General features: G+C 42.7%; 1 protein-coding gene and 1 pseudogene across 4 annotated transcripts in view; one reads left to right on the plus strand and one right to left on the minus strand.

Moving 5' to 3' along the window:
- LOC126989212 (netrin receptor DCC-like) overlaps nt 1-18,499 on the plus strand; it is a 38,774-nt gene that overhangs the window by 11,065 nt on the left and 9,210 nt on the right. For 3 of the 4 annotated variants that reach the window (XM_050847817.1, XM_050847819.1, XM_050847821.1), the window contains exons 1-2: nt 16,224-16,429; nt 16,690-16,813. In XM_050847817.1, coding sequence (XP_050703774.1) covers nt 16,734-16,813 — 80 coding nt within the window. In that variant the 5' untranslated portion in view covers nt 16,224-16,429; nt 16,690-16,733. Of the gene's footprint in view, nt 1-8,071; nt 8,211-13,352; nt 13,474-14,254; nt 14,399-16,223; nt 16,430-16,689; nt 16,814-18,499 lie in introns of those variants that run through there. The other variant, XM_050847818.1, reaches the window with a different exon arrangement.
- Nucleotides 15,087-16,363, minus strand: LOC126989213 (signal transducer and activator of transcription 5A-like; annotated as a pseudogene).

Below are 18,499 nucleotides of genomic sequence, written 5' to 3' on the forward strand. Positions count from 1 at the left end.
TGAAGCCGACCCTGGGCAACTGCTGGTAGCTGATGTTCCAACAAGGTTTAAGGAATGACCAGCACAAGGGACATAATATGCCAGGGGATTCCTAGCCTTTATTATGGCTTGGAGACCAGTGTAAATGCCTGACATATTGGCAGCATTGTCATAACTCTGGCCTCTCATGTCACCCAAATCAAGACCAACATCCTCGATTATTTGTAAAACAGTTGAGGCTATGCTCGCTGAACCATGGTCATGTATGTCTATGAACCTCAGAAATCGCTCAACGGGTTTACCATCAGGTTTTACATATCGAACTATGAATGTAAGCTGGTCAGTGTGACTAACATCTGGGGTTGAATCGACACTAATTGAATAATATTTTGCTTGTTTTGCTTCCCTTATGATAACTGAGTGAATTTCTTCAGCCATCAGATTGATCATGTCATCAGAAGTAGTCTTTGAGAGATATGAAGTGTTTCCACTACCTACAGCACCGTACACATCCAGATGCTGTGCAAGAAGAGGGTCAAATTTTGATATGAGTTCTAATACTCCAAGGTAATTACCATTGTTGTTAGAGCCAATTCTTTCATCACTACCTCTGAGAGGAAGACCTCTTGAAGTTAAAAAATTTAGTGTTTCAGTTATGCGCAACAGAACCTCTCTCCAGTATTTTCTCTCTGCATCTACTTGCAAAGCCAAAGTGGAATCAATTCGCCTTGCTGCAACTGCCCTTATGCCCCAAGCAATAACGGACTTTTTATGATCTTTACTACTTTCATGTTCAGCAACTCTACGCTGGCAGTTTTCCAGTCACTAAACCCACTTGTAAATAATGAGACTTGCTTGCTGAACAGCTTGCATGGAACACAAAATACATCACCAGTTTGTGGAGAATACACAAGCCATTCCCTTTTAATGTTTTCACCATTTGCCAATTTACGAGTAAACAAGGATTTGGGTACATATCGAACTCTTTCCTTTTCACCCACACTTACACTTCTTGTAGATTTTGAAAAGTCACCTTGATCTTGTTCACAATTTTGCTTAAGAGGATGATTTACTAAATATTCAATCACTTTATCATCAATTACCTGCCAGTCAGCTGGATCACTCGACACACACAAATCAACATTAACATCTTGTTCCATAGAATTATTCTTATCAGTCAACTGAGATGAACTGGGTGAAGCTTCAGTCACAGGTGGTACTAATACTTCTATTGCTGATTCACTCAATAGCTGTGGTTTTGACTCAGCTGACCTTGCATCGTCATCTTTATCATAAAAGTGAACATCTGTTATATCATCACCTGGGAGTTTACCGTCACTGGTACTAGGCTCTGAATCTCCTTGTGGTTTAAAAAAGGTGGTCAGCTTTGGAAGTGACAGCAGTTGTTCAGCTTTTCTTTCTTTTAACTTTCTCTTTTGTGAGCCACTCATATATTTCTTCAGGGACGACATAATCTATCTCCACTTTTCTCCAGTCCTGAGAATCTCCAAGAATATTCTGTAAGGATAAGTTAGTTCAGTGTAAGAGATCAATTTGGCATCAGATTTTTGGTGGTTTGTTTGCATTTTTTTCAAGACAAAGGAAGCGTGCTAGGACAACATATACAGTATACACCCCAGGAAACACCCCTAGAAACATTTTTTGGTTATGCATAAAGAACATGATATGGACATGAAGATAAACGAAGCAGATCTAATGACAATTAAGGCTATCAAACGATGTTGATCTGCAGATCGTAGAGCTTGTGTTAAAAATAATAAAAGAAAACGACTACCTATCCTAATGAAAGAAAACGGTATTCTGGCACTCTATTCTGGCTGCATATTGCAATTTCGTTTCATTGCACAATGCTTTTGTATATATTTACATACTCAGCTTAACTCCCACCTTGAGAGGGTTAAATGCAGGGCTAGTTCTGTTATCGAGGTTTGATGGGGCCGTGTTACGTGTAGGCAGTGGAACAATGCAGGGGCATTGTATATATACATATATATATATATATATATATATATATATATATATATATAGAGAGAGAGAGAGAGAGAGAGAGAGAGAGAGAGAGAGAGAGAGAGAGAGAGAGAGAGAGAGAGAGAGAGAGAGAGAGAGAGAGAGAGAGAGAGAGAGAGAGAGAGAGAGAGAGAGAGAGAGAGAGAGAGAGAGAGAGAGAGAGAGAGAGAGAGAGAAACAAAAACAGAACCTTAAACAAACTGACAAAAATTAGACAGTACAGTAAAGAGAAAACTTAAGACAGAGGTGCAAAGAAGAGCAACAAAGGGAACAGAGAGAAGAGGATATGGAGGTGCTGGACACAGGAGTGGCTGAGGCAATGGCTGGAAATGATTGGCAGCATATCAAGAACCACTTAACCTTCTGAGAGATAAATGGGAAAAAAAGTGAAGTTAAACAAATGACTTAACTTACTTTTCCTTTACTTTCTTTGAGCTAATAAGTGTTCTGCAAGGTTTTGAGACACACACCTCACTTAGAACAAGGGGGTCGGGGGAGAGGGGAGGGGGGAACACACAGTGGGGGGTACCTTCACTGCCCCCCCCCCAAAAAAAAAAAACTAGAATAACCAAAATATTACGTAACTTACTACCTTTAAAAATCATGCTAATGTGTATGGCATCTTTACAACACACACACACACACACACACACACACACACACACACACACGGACGCTTTCACAGTCAACACGAAAAACCGTTAGACTAAATATTTAACTTTAATTCCACAACGTTCACTTTGAGTCTAAAATGCTAAAAACTATGTAAAATCAGTAAATTATGAGGAATGAGCCACCGGGAATACACTGGGGGCGCGTTACCATGGTGTGCTTTGTCCCCCTCCCCTTCGTTACACTAAATATTTAACTTTACTTCCAAACCGTTCGCCTGTGGGTCTTAAACGCTTTAAACTATCTGAAAACAGTTACTTGTGAGGAATGAGCAGCCGGGAATACACTGGAGGCGCGTTACCATGCTGTGTTTTGTCCCCCTCAGCATCCTTACCGCTATACCTTATTTTAATCCCCCAATGTTCAGTCAAGAATGCTTAAATCTACCTAATGACAGTTAATTGTGATGAATGAGACCGGGTATACACTGGGGGCGCGTTACCATGGTGTGCTGTTTTTGTCCTCAGCATCCTCACCGCTAATCCTTATTTTAACACACTTTCAAACATCACAGGACACCCATACGCCACACACACATACTAGGGACTACAAGCTACACGTACACACCAGTAACACTCACACAGAACCGCCATAAAGGGATACAAATGGAATAATGATTAACGCCTTCAGGAACAGTGCGCCGCCATGTTGCACGCCGGCTCAGTTCTCACCCTCATAACTCCACTACTAAGAGTCTCACCGGGGAAATGTTAGTGGTGAAGTGTACCTGGTGATCTGTTTAATTAGTCTGGCTACCTGTGATGTAGTGTAAATGCCGCGTACCTGAATTAGAGGGAAAAATGTCTCCCGTGCGTACCTCCTGCTTCGTCCTGGTTCCCGTAATGGCCGCCGTGAAGCTTCTAATTTCATCTACATTCTCTTGATCTTGCCTTTTCTGGGGTTTATTATTCCTTTTATGGCATATTTTGTGTATATAATTTTTTTAGGCATTTTCGTTGGTTTCCTTTTGCTTCTAAGAGTGTCCTTGTGAAAAATGTTTGGTCATCCTTTATATACTCGTAATTTGTCATGTCACTCTACTACATCCTTTATTTCTAACCTATTTCTCGATGTTATTGTTATTTTTTCCATTTTTGTGCCATGTTTTGTTTCTAAGAGTCCTTATAAAAATGTTTGGTCATCCTTTACACTCGTATTTTGTCATGTCACTGTACCATATTCTTTATTTTCTAAGCTATTTTCTCGACGTAACTATTTCTTTCTCTATTTTCAGTGTCATGTTTTGTTTCTAAATGCGTCTCTGTAAAAATTGTAATATTTCTTTTGTTTGTCTTCAAGTGGGTGTCTCTTAAGCAGTTTTTTTTTCCCTAGTTAATTTTCTCAACAACATTTGCTTTTCAACGATCATTTATTCAACAAGTGGCGAGTTCAGTGAGGTTTTTATTATTTTACAAACGCTGCGTGCAAAAAGGCGGGGAATTTAAACAGACTAACACCAGCAATAGAAGTAGCTATAATTTCAACACAGCTTTTGAGGATATTAAAGCCTTTCCTTGCCTATTTAAACCTCATAGTAGTGTAGGAAGAGACCAATCAACCTTTTTTCTCAATAAGCGAATGTGTGAATAGGATGAAAATTATAACAGTACGTATGTGCGAAAAAAAAAATCGTTAACGGTCTCTGCATTTCGCACAAAACAGAACTTCGAATGACTGCTCCGAGATCTCAAAAGCATTTATTTATATGTGTTTTGTTTCTAAGTACTATTTTATCGCCTTAGGAAAGCACAAATGTTAGTCATCACGAAAATATAACATGAAAATAGAGTTCGAGTGATACATTTCTTTTTGTCATCTATATATATATATATATATATATATATATATATATATATATATATATATATCTATATATATATATATATATATATATATATATATATATATATATATATATATATATATATATATATATATATATATATATATATATATATATATATATTTTGTGTGTGTTTTTTGTGTGTGTGTGTGTGTGTGAGATTTTGACTGTCCTTTTTCAAGAAAACTTAAGGACAAACAGGCTCAAAAAAGGACAGACTGTCCTTAAAAGGACAAACATGGCAACCCTGCCACACACAGTACGAGTCTGGTGACTGCGGCAGTTTCAAAAGAGCAACCTGCATTGTGAGTCAGTAAATTTAATTTTTGTGGAATGAATATGACACACAAAAGTTGATGAATGTGGATTTTTGGTCAAGGTGCTGAAGGTTAACGAACATTATTCTCTCTCTCTCTCTCTCTCTCTCTCTCTCTCTCTCTCTCTCTCTCTCTCGACCATTGGGCCACCACAACTTAAGTCCCCAGGACCCCAGTGGGCCCTCAGTTACCAGTGGGCCCTAGGCCAATGGCCTATGTTGCCTATTGGCAAATCCGGCCCTACGTGACACACACACACACAAACACACACACACACACACACACACACACACACACACACACACACACACACACACATTGAGAGAGAGAGAGAGAGAGAGAGAGAGAGAGAGAGAGAGAGAGAGAGAGAGAGAGAGAGAGAGAGAGAGAGAGAGAGAGAATAGTAGATATCTCAACAAGAAAAACATAATAATGCCAGAGATTCCTATTTCACAAAATCGACAAGCGCACACACACACACACACACACACACACACACACACACACTGAGAGAGAGAGAGAGAGAGAGAGAGAGAGAGAGAGAGAGAGAGAGAGAGAGAGAGAGAGAGAGAGAGAGAGAGAGAGAGAGAGAGAGAGAGAGATGGCACCTAAGAAGTGCAGTACTTGTAACGGTAGCTTCTCAGCTCACTTTTTTACAGGGCGTTCTGTTGTCTGTCGACTGTGTCTCTCCAGGCAGCATCTTGAGACAGGACTGCAGGAGCAAGAATAGAAGATGGAAGCAGGCCAGAATAAAATAATAGAGCTTTCTCTCCCCAGGCAGCATCTTGAGACAGGACTGCAGGAGCAAGAATAGAAGATGGAAGCAGGCCAGAATAAAATAATAGAGCTTTCTCTCCCCAGGCAGCATCTTGAGACAAGACTGTAGGAGCAGGAAGAGAAGATGGAAGCAGGCCAGAATAAAATAATAGAGCTTTCTCTCCCCAGGCAGCATCTTGAGACAAGACTGTAGGAGCAGGAAGAGAAGATGGAAGCAGGCCAGAATAAAATAATAGAGCTTTCTCTCCCCAGGCAGCATCTTGAGACAAGACTGTAGGAGCAGGAAGAGAAGATGGAAGCAGGCCAGAATAAAATAATAGAGCTTTCTCGCACTGTTCCCTCCTTGCAGGAATTCATCCAGGCTAACGTTGCTGTGGTGCCAAACTCTTCTCCAACCGCCCCCTTGCCCTCGGCGGTACCGTCGACACCAGCGGACAACACCACGCAACGGGAGGATGCTAGTGGCACCGACCATGATGGCTTCACCGTCGTGAATGGAGGAGCCAAACCAGCCAGACAGGCGATTTATCCTGTTCATTGCCTCAACAGGTTTGGCATTCTGGAGGAGGAGGACGAGCAGGAGAGCACCTTCCTGGTGGGTGACTCCATGATTCGCCAGCAGGTCGTTGAGTTCTGCGGCAGAGTTCCTCGTCGAAGACGGAACTATTGGTATCCTGGTGCTGGGATCGACGACATAACTGCTGCTCTTGAGGAGATCTCCCCCCAGGCTACTAATGATTCACTGTTTGTTATTCACACAGGTACGAACGACGTCACCACGACCCGGTCTGAGGAACTCCTGGAGAAGTACCGTAGGCTCATCCAGCAGTATAAGACTAAATCCCCTAACATTTTGATTTCAGGAGTTCTACCACGGATGTGGGCGGAGAGCGACTTTTTCAGTAAGGCCTTCAGCCTAAACAACCGCTTACAGACTCTTTGTAGGGAGCTTGACGTGGAGCTCTTCAACGCCTGGGACAATTTCTACGGACAAAGTGAGCTCTTCCACAGGGACGGAATACACTTTTCTCCCATCGGGGCAGCCAGATTCGGAAGACTCCTCAACGACGCAGTACGTGACACCCAATCAAAAAACGACCCTCAGCCACGTCCCTCCACCCCGCCCGTGTAAATAGACGCCATTCATCGCAACAAACCCGTAACTGTGATCCCGCAAGTACCACCACCTCTATTACCAAGCCTCTAGATAACTTAAAAATTGTTAGTTTCAATGCGCGTAGCCTAAGAAACAAGTTTGATGAACTAAGATGCTCTGACAGAATATTTTGACATAATTGCTATAACCGAAACATTTATCGACACCACAAATATTGATTTAAGTTCCGAAAACAACATAGATGGCTACAGACTCTTCAACAAAGATCGTGTAAACAGTATCGTTGAACATTTGTGCGTGCGAGTAAACTTTGCAAAAGTCAATTTAAATATATCTGTCACCTACAGGGCTCCCGGGCAATCACTCGATGACGACCTTGAAATGTTCAGCGTCTTAAGGCAGTCACTTAATAACAACGACTCACTGATATTAGGAGACTTTAACCTCCCCCATATTGACTGGGCGACACTGTCAGGTACAGAAGGCGAGTCACATAGAATGATCGAATTTGTAGAAGAAAATTATCTAAGCCAAATGGTTTCTGAACCAACTTGACAAAATAACATACTCGACCTTGTTATAACGACCCAAGATAACATAGTCAGTAGTGTCACGGTAGGAGAACACCTCGGTTCCTGCGATCATAAATTAGTGCGCATTTTATTTACACGTATATTGTGTTTGCTTCACATTGCCACACTCGGCTCACAACTGAGAGAGCCCGGGTTTGATTCCTGGGCGGAGTGGAAAAATTTGGGCGGCTTTTCCGATACCCTACGCCCCTGTCCACCCAGCAGCTAATGGGTTCCAGGTATTAATTGGGGGTTGTGTCCCGTCTCCTGTGATCTGTTCCCTTCTCCTATAATTCCTTCCCCTTCCGTCTCCAGCATACGACCACATATGTTGCGCCAACTAAACAAAACTTTCCAAACTTTTCACATTGCCAGAAACTGAGGTGCAACTTTTAAATGCCGTCCTGCGGTTACCATCATCATCATTGTCAGCATTAGCAGCAGGGTGTGTGTGAGACAGTCTGTAGTGGTGAACACGGAATTGCACAGTCTGGGCAGGCACACAACCTTGACAGAGAACAGTTATTGAGGGACGACTTAGATATTTATTCTTGATGTATAAGTGAAGAGTGTACCTGCAACACACCAGTACTCTAGTGCACTGGCTCTTGAACTGGAGGGTGTGCTGCCGCTAATAATTTCCAAGAGGGGCGTCAACTCTGGAAGAAAAGTACCTAGCAAAAAATTTAAGAACCTCCGCTCTAGTGGTTAAGTAACACACCCTCCCACCACCATCACCATCCTCACCACCATTTCATCACCACAGGCTCTTCAAGGTGGTGGAGACCCTGTTGCACGTTCATCTGGTGGTGGAGTTCCCTGGTGGCGGCGGCGGCGAGCTGTTCAACATCATTACCACGGAGGGACGCATGACGGAGGCACGGGCAGCGGCAGTCTTCACACAGGTGCTGTCTGCCATAGCCTGCCGTGTGTGTGTGTGTGTGTGTGTGTGTGTGTGTGTGTGTATTTACCTAGTTGTGAAATACAGGAAAAGAACCGTACTAGGCTCGTGCTGTCCCGTCTCCATAACACTTATTATCCAGTTTGGCTTTAAATTCATGAATCGTTTTTGCACACACAGTCTCCTCGTCAAGTCTGTTCCATGTGTGTGTGTGTGTGTGTGTGTGTGTAGGGGAAGGGGAGACTCATGCACCCATGGTTTGATCCATGCTAGACTCAAGGGAAGGGAAAGAGAAAGGAAAGGACAAAAGGGTAGGAAAGGAAAAGGAAGAGAGAGGGAAGGATAGATGTGTGTGTGTGTGTGTGTGTGTGTTTGTGTGTGTGTGTGTATTTAGCTATTTGTAGTCTAGGTGGCCCGAGCTAAGCTCTAATAGTCCTGTCTCCATATCTACATTCATCCAGCCTTTCCTTCATTTGGTGGACACTGCTCGCCTCCACCACCTCTTCCTGCAAGCTGTTCCATGTGTTAACACTTCTACGTGGAAAACTATACCCACTTTTTCAAGTCACTCAAACAGGTTCCTTTATGAAGTTTCTTTCCATGTCCTCTCAGCCCCTGTGTCCTCACAGTTGAGAAGAGATCATCCCTATCCACCTCATCAAACTTATTTACCAACTTATACAGCGTGATCACATCTCCTCTCTCCCTTCTTTGTTCCAGTGTCGTCAAGTCCATCTCCCTCAGTCTGTCTTCATACGTCATATTCCAGAGTTCTGGGACCATTTTAGTTGCAATTCTGTATCATTTATTTGTCTGTAAAATGGAATGAACATAAGAATGTAAGGAGTCTGCAAGAGGCCGGTTGGCCTATACAAGGCAGCTCCTGTTATATTTTGCATCTTGTAGGTTTTTCCAAACAGCTTTCTTATGTGCTTTTCTGGGGATAGTGTGTCTTGCATCGTTACTCCCAAATCCTTTTCTTCATGTACCACCTTTAAGTTGTCTCCTCCCATCCTGTATGTTTTCCTCGGTCTTTTTTTACTTCTCCCCATTTCCATAACATGGCATTTGTTTGCATTAAATTCCACCTCCCATAACTGGCTCCATCTGCACACTCTGTCCAGGTCTTTTTGCAGCTCCTCACAGTCTTCCTCCGTCCTCACTTTTCTCATTAACTTTGCATCGTCTGCAAAAAGGCTCATATAACTTTTTATACCCATGGGCATATCATTTATATATATCATGAACATTATTGGTGCCAGAACTGAGCCTTGAGGAACTCCACTCTCTACTCTCCTCCAATTTGATTTCTCTTCTCTAATCACCGTCCTCATTTCTCTTCCTGTTAAGTAATCCTTCATCCACTCTTTAACCTTTCTGCCCATTCCTCCCCACTGCTGTAGTTTCCAGGTTAACCTTTTGTGCATAACCTTGTCAAAAGCTTTTTTCAAATTGAGATACACACAATCAGCCCACCCTTCTCTTTCTTGCACCCTGTCTGTTGCTCTTGAGTAGAAACACTGTAAGTTGGTGACACACGATTTCCCTTTTCTAAATTCAAACTGTCCTTCATTTATCATGTTTTCCTTTTCTAAATGATCAGTCCATTGTTTTTTTTATTATACTTTCACAAATCTTGCACATTACACTTGTCAAAGAGACTGGCCTATAATTTAGTGGTTCAGTTTTATCTCCACTTTTATAAATTGGTAATATGTTCGCTCTCTTCCACTCTAAGGGCACTTTTCCTGTATTCATAGAGCATGTTATCATGTCATGAAGTGGCTCCAGTAATTCATTTCTACACTCTTTTAGCACTTGACCGGAGATGTCATCCGGTCCCGTAGCTTTCCTTCCCTCTAAGGTTTTCATCAGCTGCAACAGTTCCCCTTTCTCAACATTTACAAGATTTAATTTCCCTTCATTGCAATTTCCGAGCCCCAGTCAAAGTCAGTTTCTTTCGTAAACACTTTATGAATTTTTTATTTAATATTTCTGCAATTTCTTTGTCTGTTTCGTAGAATACATTTTTTCTTTTATCCTTTCCACTCCCTCATTTCTTTTCAACTTCCCATTCACTAATTTATAAAACATTTTTGGTTCTTCTTTACATATAAAAACTATTCTTCTTTCAAATTTAGCTTCCTCCTCCTTATTTTCACGTAATCATTTCTTGCTTTTTATGTTTGTCCCTATTGTTCTTATTTGGTCTTTTCTTTAAATTCCTCCTTGCCTTATTGATATTTCTTCTTGCTGTTCCACACCTCCATCCAAACCATGTTTTCTCTCCTTTAGTTTTTACTGTGTAGTATGGAACATATATCTCTGTTCCTCTGTTGTAAATATTCATAAAAAAGTCATATTTCTCTTGAATATCAGTACTCCTCTTCATACCAGTCCAGTCTACCCCAGTGAAGAAAGTCTTGAGTCCAACGTAATCTGCCTGAGCATAGTTTTTCCTTATAAGCCTCATCTCAATATTCACATCCTTCCAAAGTTTTCATCGCCAATAGTTCATGGTCACTCTTTCCTAAGGGGCACTCGTGAGTGACTCCTTCATCCAACTCCACGTTTTTTGTGAAAATTAGGTCAAGTCTTGATGGTTGGTGATCCCCTCTCAGCCTTGTTTCTCCTTGCACCCACTGCGTCACCAGGTTATCTGTTGCCAGCCTCAATAGTTTACTTCCCCAGGTATTTCCACCACCCTCTGTTGTCTAATTTTCCCATTTCATTTCTCTGCAATTTAAGTCTCCTGTTAATAATACCTTTTTAATATTTTTTATTTCATCTGTCAGTGCCCGTATTGTGTCTTCCAGCATAGTGTTACATCTTGCCTCATTCCAACCTTTGGTTTTAGGGGAGACATAGGCTGTTATTATGTGTATTTACCTAGTTGTGGCTTTACAGGGCCTGGGCTTACGCTCGTGTGGTCCCGTCTCCGTATCTGTATTTGTCTAACTTATCCTTAAAGCTTTGCACACTCTTTGCCGATACTACATCCTCACTTAGTCTTTTCCGAACCTCTATATTTCTTTGCGGTAAGCTATTTTTCTTTATGTCTCCCAAGCATCTTCCTCCTAAATTTTTTACTGTGTCCTCTTGTGTTCCTGGTGTTTATTCCTTCTTTTAGTAGTAACTCCTCATTATCTACTTCTTCCATTTTGCTCAATAATTTATAAATTAGTGTTAGGTCTCCCCTTTCCTCTTTGGTCTAGTGTTGGTAGGTCCATTTCCTTTAGTCTTTCCTTATGTGTCGTCAATCTCTCCAGCCCTGGAACCATATTTGTTGCCATTCTTTGTATTCTTTCTAGTTTTTTGTGTTTCTTATGGGAGACCACACTGCCTCCGCATATTCCAATTTTGTCCTAATCATATTGGTTACTAACTTTTTCTTCATATCCTTATCCATGTAGTGGAATGCTAATCCTATATTTCTCACCATATTATACGTATCACTGAATATCCGATTTACATGACTTTCAGGCTGTTGATTATCTTGTATTGTCACTCCCAGATCTCTCTCTTCTTGAACTCTCTTTAGCCCGTGGGCTTCGGCTATGGGAAAGCCGAGAGGTGGCCGAGAAACGGCAACATTACACTGCATTTTGAGACTAAAAAAAGAGCATGGAACATACATCAGAGTACTCCTCTCATGACCATAAAGCCGTTAAAAATATTTACTTTTCCTCCATTGTTATGGGCAGTGTTTGTTACAAAACAAGCAGTCGTGACGTGCGGCATCTAGCCGAGAGTCGCTTGTTGTCTACTTTAGAGAGTTTAACAAGTGATTACTGTATGGGTAGCTAATTCAGTCTGCCATGACCTTACAACACAACCTATGACAAATAAGCCCACCTCAAGATCACTCACCCACCACAATGACCATGCATGGTGGGTTGCACTATGCCGCCACCACCAACAATTAGCTGGAATTAGGGGTTTTGAGTCGAGCCCCAAATGGGGTCCGCCGAAGCTGCCGGGTTAATATTTCTCCATTTCCTATTTTATATGTCCATTTTGGTCTCCCTTCACTCTTCCCCATTTCCATTACATGACATTTCTTCACATTGAATTTCATCTCCCATTCAATACTCCATTTCCAAATCTTGTTCAGGTCTTCTTAGAGAATATCACAGTCTTTACTGTTTCTAGTATGTCTTAGCAATTTTGCATCATCTGCAAACAGGCTCGTATAACTGTCTGCCAGAGGTGGCGCGGTACTGAAAAATCATCAGTGCGGTTGTGGTGGTGCGGTAACTTGAAATTTGATTCTATTGTAAAAACTTGCTGGAACTTTTTGTTTTGCTCAGTCATGTCTTAAGGATCTTCAATTATCACATTCCCGCCACTCAGTCTTTCCATTTTTACTTCTTGAATTTCTACGGCAATTTTTACTTATCTTTGAATTTCTACGGCAATTTTTACTTATCTTTGAATTTCTACGGCAATTTTTACTTATCTTTGAATTTCTACGGCAATTTTTACTTATCTTTGAATTTCTACGGCAATTTTTACTTATCTTTGAATTTCTACGGCAATTTTTACTTATCTTTGAATTTCTACGGCAATTTTTACTTATCTTTGAATTTCTACGGCAATTTTTACTTATCTTTGAATTTCTACGACAATTTTTACTTATCTCTGAATTTCTACGACAATTTTTACTTATCTTTGAATTTCTACGACAATTTTTACTTATCTTTGAATTTCTACGGCAATTTTTACTTATCTTTGAATTTCTACGGCAATTTTTACTTATCTTTGAATTTCTACGGCAATTTTTACTTATCTTTGAATTTCTACGACAATTTTTACTTATCTTTGAATTTCTACGTCAATTTTTACTTATCTTTGAATTTCTACGTCAATTTTTACTTATCTTTGAATTTCTACGGCAATTTTTACTTATCTTTGAACTGTCTCCTTAGCTGTAAAAAAATAAATAAAATAAAATAAGGGATTTGGACAGCATCGGGATGAGCTTGAGTAGAACAAAAGTTTGAAGGATGGGTCAAGCCAGGCTGGGTCAGGTGTGGCATCTTTGGATAGGTTAGGACAGGGAGTGGAGAGTGATGAAAAGAATTATGATGCTAGTAAATGATTAACAAATGAATACTGTCTTAAGTTTCCTACCAACTTTCCTTAGCCGGGCCTCAGACAGTGAGTGCCGGGTGCAGCAGGAGGCGCTAACTCTCCCCTACCCGCTGTTTGTCGCGCTGAACATTGGCCCGGCGCTTGTGGCTGCCTTCCTCGGCTCTTATGTGGAGGTGAGTGTGTCCGGATATGCCTTGTTGGAGTAGACACAAGTTGAGTTAAGTCTTGTGTTGATCTTTTGAGTTTTATGTGAGGGTTTGTGTGTCTGTATTTCTCTGTTTTACACTAACTCATCCCTGTGCTGCCAAATCCCGTATGCAAGAGTTAACCAGCTTCTTCATTCTTTCCTGCCCTTATTAAACCAACCAATCCCACTGTCCCCTCCTCTTCCTAACCTAACTCAGCCCCCCACACCTAACCCAGCCTAGCCTGACCCATCCTGCAAACTTTTTTTCTACTCTACCTCATCCCTATGCTGTCCAAATCCCTTATGCAAGAGTTGACCAGCTTCCTCACTCTCACCCCCTTCCTAACCTAACCCAGCCCCCCCCACACCTAAGCTAGCCTGGCCTGACCCATCCTACAAACTCTTTTTCTACTCTAGCTCATCTCAATGCTGTCCAAATCCCTTATGCAAGAGTTAACTGGCTTCTTCATTCTTTCACCCCCTTTCTAACCTAACCCAGCCTGGCCTGACCCATCCTACAAACTCTTTCTACTTCAGCTCTTCCCTATGCTGTCCAAGTCCCTTATGCAAGAGTAAGCAGCTTCTTCATTCCTTCATCCCCTTGCAGCAGTACACAGGCTTTGAGTCAATGCTGTGTGATGCTGTTGCTCTCATGTGCCCAGCGATATCAAAAAGTAAGAAAACGTCACTAGCTCTGAAGCCACTATTTTGGGGACCATTCTGCGGCCCTCACTGACACTCCTTCCCTCCTCCCCTCCGCCTCACAGCCCGTGGCTGCCGGCAGTGGCATCCCGCAGGTCAAGTGTTACCTGAATGGCGACAAGGTGTCCCGCGTGGTGAGGATCAAGACCCTGATGAGCAAGGCAGTGGGGGTGACCTTCTCTGTGCTGGGAGGCCAGGCCGTGGGAAAGGTGGGTGACTGAGCCGCAGAGAGAGAGAGAGAGTGTGTGTGTGTGTGTGTGTGTGTGTGTGTGTGTGTGTGTGTGTGTGTATGAATGGAAAGTCTCAGTTGAGTGTTCCTGATAGCAGACTAGCTCCATGGGTTGAGGCCAAAGGTCAAGTGATCCTTTCAGGTACCTGCAAATCATACTTAATTTCTTCCTAAACAAGAGCAAAGTGTTAAACCTGGCCCACAGAATTTTGTTAATTATTATTATTATTATTATTATTATTATTATTATTATTATTATTATTATTATTATTATTATTATTATGAAAAAATGGGATTGCAGCACTTACGAGCCTCCATCGGCACACTTGTATTCATATTAGCTAATACAACACCCAAAAAAAACTCCTACAAACACTGATAAACATTTACTAGGTTTATGACAGACAAATATGAGAAGATTTCTGTACTGTTTCTTAACATCCATTAGTTGTGAACAGCATGCAAATAATATTTTCCACCACGGACAAGTGTCCACTTTTCCAGTCAGTCCCTGTCTGTCACGCTGCCAAACACTGAGGACCACACGGAGGCTGAGAAGTCTGTGTCTGGCAGGCTTTCCAGGGTGTCAGGATAATCAGCAGGGTTGTTGTGGGGGTGTTGTGGAGACACATTGTCACTCCTATATTAAAACATTTTGTTAACCAAGTTCACATATTTGGCAAGGCTTTCCTAGGAGTTGTGAGCATTTCCAGGGGTGGTTTTATGAGCCCGGTGGTAGTTTGATCCTTCTTCTGTAGCATGAACCTTAAAAAACACTCATTAGAACCTGATTGACCCCCTCTTTGACCTTCAGAAATAGCCGATGTGAGAAGCCAAAGTGTCTTATAATACCGAGCACAATGAGATGGCTTGGTGCTCACAGGAGGTGGATCTACGGCATCATGCCTTGGATACATTGCTTGTGGAGCACTGGGCTAGGATTCCCCTGACGTGCCCTGCTGCTGGGATGTTAAGAATTAGACGAGGCTTGACACACCCATTGTTGGCTGTGGTGTAGTACTTGCTGCTCTTTAGGTTCAGGTACAGGACGAATTGAAGGTCTGCTAGAGCACATGCCCCAGACTGTACCTTACCACCTCACCCAGCGGACAAAGGAGTTACTGGTACAAGGCTGGAGCAGGAATACCTGCCTCTGAACACAGTCTTTAGTGGTGTCTTCCATGCCATATTGCCTCCCCCAACTTCTGAGTCAGAGAAGCGCAGGAGCCCTAGGCTTGGAGTTTTGTATCATTTCCTCAGCCTGCGGGTGTCCCACAAAGCCCAAAGCTCTAAGGCTGTGCTCCTTGGTGACCTTCAAAGAACCACTCCCAAAAAGTTAAGTTCCGTCCTGACAGAGGCTCCTTGCAGAACCATGACCATGACATGTTAGTGAAATCTTGTACTTGAGGACTCCTGAATGCCTTTCCAGCTAAGAACTTTAGGTTGTCTTCTGTCAAGCCTCTTCCTGTGGCAGATTGGAATTTGGCATCAAACACGTCCAAAACCTGTGGCCATGGAACCTTCTGAGGCAGTGTGTGCGCCCTTGCTTGGCAAATGCATCATCCCAGCAGACTGTGGGCCAAGCATGAGGCTCCTGGCTGCCATGAACACTGCAGGCAGTGACACACTTGGAACACCACCTCACCAACACTGAACTGTGCCTGGAAGAGTAGGGAAAACTTGTCATCCAGAACTGAGTCCTTCTTCTCAGCTCTCTTTATTTTCATGTCTCGGAAACTAAGGGAGAGCTGCCTTGAGCCCTGGTGATGCTCCATGCTGCCAGTATTGTTGAGAATTTCCCCTGACATTTCAGCTTTGCTCATTGTTGAGGAGAGCATTGGCCGGGGCCTCACTCATGATGGGCAGCCTCACCTGAGGTGGGTCGTGGTCACTTGCCACCCACCACTAGACGCACACTTGATGAGAATCTGGTGTTTGGCTTCATGATGTGATTTTTGTTCAGTACTGGAGAGCAAAGGACTCACTCCTGTTCTTGACACAACGGCCTGAGGTAATCTGATGTTTCTTGGTGCGGCGAGGCAGGATGTGTGTGTGTGTGTGTGTGTGTGTGTGTGTGTGTGTGTGTGTGTGTGTGTGTGTGTGTGTGTGTATTTACCTAGTTTTGTGTGTGAGAGAGAGAGATTTTTTTTTTTTTTGTGAGATGTTGCTATTAAAGCAGCGTAGTGTCCACAGGTATTAAACTTGCCCCTTCCTGGGCATTTATTTATCAGTGGTATTTGCTGGAAATCACCTCCATTCTTTTTTCCATAGGTCAGGTCGTGGGCAAGGTCTGTGGCCGTGAGCTGACCACCAAGATGCTGCTGCCCACGGTGCCAGCCATGGCCAAGGGCAGGGTGGCCAAGACTACAGATGATGGGCCACTCCTAGACAAAGAGTAAGAGGGAGCATGAAGGGCTGCAAGGGTTTGTTCAGGATGGAAGGCGAGGGAGAGAGAGAGTGAAGGGAAGGGAAGGACAGCTTAGGGAAGACTAACACAGGAAGATCAAAGAGAAGGATATCATATGTGTGTGTGTGTGTGTGTGTGTGTGTGTGTGTGTGTGTGTGTATTTACCTAGTTGTAGTTTTACAGGCCTGGGCTTTACGCTGGTGTGGTCCCGTCTCCGTATCTACATTTATCCAACTTTTCCTTAGCACACTCCTCGCCAATACTACATCCTCACTTAGTCTGTTCCAAAGCTCTATATTTCTTTGCAGGAAGATATATTTCTTTGTGTCTCTCAAGCATCTTCCTTTCCTCAATTTTTTGCTGTCCTCTTGTGTTCCTGGCGGTAATTTCCTCTTTTAGTAGTAACTCCTCGTTGTCTACTTCTTACATTTTGTTCAATAATTTGTAGGTTTGTATTAGGTCTCCCCTTTCTCTTCTTTGTTCTAGTGTTGGTAGGTCCATTTCCTTTAGTCTTTCCTCATGTGTCAATCCCTCCAGCTCTGGAACCATTTTTGTATTCTTTCTAGTTTCTTTATGTGTTTCTTCTTATGGGGAGACCACACTGCCTCTGCAATTCCAACTTTGGTCTGGTCATGGTGGTAATTAACTTTCTCATCATATCCATGTAGTGGAATGCTGTTCCTATATTTCTCACCATGTTATACGTATCACCGAATATCCGATTAACATGACTCTCTGGCTGTTTGTTATCTTGCATTGTTACTCCCAGATTTCTCTCTTCGTGTACTTTCTTTAATGTTTCACCATCTCCCATTTTATATGTCCATTTTGGTCTTCCTTCTCTTTTTCCCATTTCCATAACATGACATTTTTTTCACATTGAATTTCATCTCCCATTCCATACTCCACTTCCAAATCTTGTTTAGGTCTTCTTGCAGAATTACAGTCTTTATTGTTTCTTACATGTGTGTGGGTGTGGGTGTGGGTGTGGATGTGGGTGTGTCTGTCTGTCTGTGTGTGTGTGTGTGTGTGTGTGTGTGTGTGTGTGTGTAATTCACCTCTTGGTCTGCTGCGGGTCTCTCTCGAGACAGCCAGCCGTTCCCCTACGGAGGAACACAGAGCTCATAGTACTGATCTTTGGGTAGGACTGAGACCACTCACACACAACACACCGCGACAACGAGGTCACAACTCCTTGCCTGACGTCGCGTACCTACTCACTGCTAGGTGAACAGGGGCTACACGTGAAAGAAGATAAACCCAACTTATCTTAACCCGGCCGGGGAATTGAGCCGCGGTCCTTCTGGTTGTGAGCCAGACGCTCTACCCCTGAGCTACCGGGCCGTGTGGGTGTGGGTGTGTGTCTCTCTGTGTGTGTGTGTGTGTGTGTGTGTGTGTGTGTGTGTGTGTATATTTACCTAGTTGTGACACAGGAAAAGAGCTACCCTCGCGCTGTCCGTCTCCATATCCTCTTATCCAACTATTACTTAAAATCATGAATGCTTCTTGCACAAATCACCTCCTCCTCCAGTCCATTCCACAGCTCAATGCTTCTGTTTGGGAAGCTAAACTTTTTCACATCTCGCCTACACGTGGTCGCCCTCAACTCTCCATGTTCTCTCGTTTCTCTCTCGCTCCACACACACAGGTCCTCTCTGTCCAGATTCTCCACCC

Source organism: Eriocheir sinensis, unplaced genomic scaffold, assembly GCF_024679095.1.
Source record: "Eriocheir sinensis breed Jianghai 21 unplaced genomic scaffold, ASM2467909v1 Scaffold11, whole genome shotgun sequence".
Taxonomy (NCBI): Eukaryota; Metazoa; Arthropoda; class Malacostraca; order Decapoda; family Varunidae; genus Eriocheir; species Eriocheir sinensis.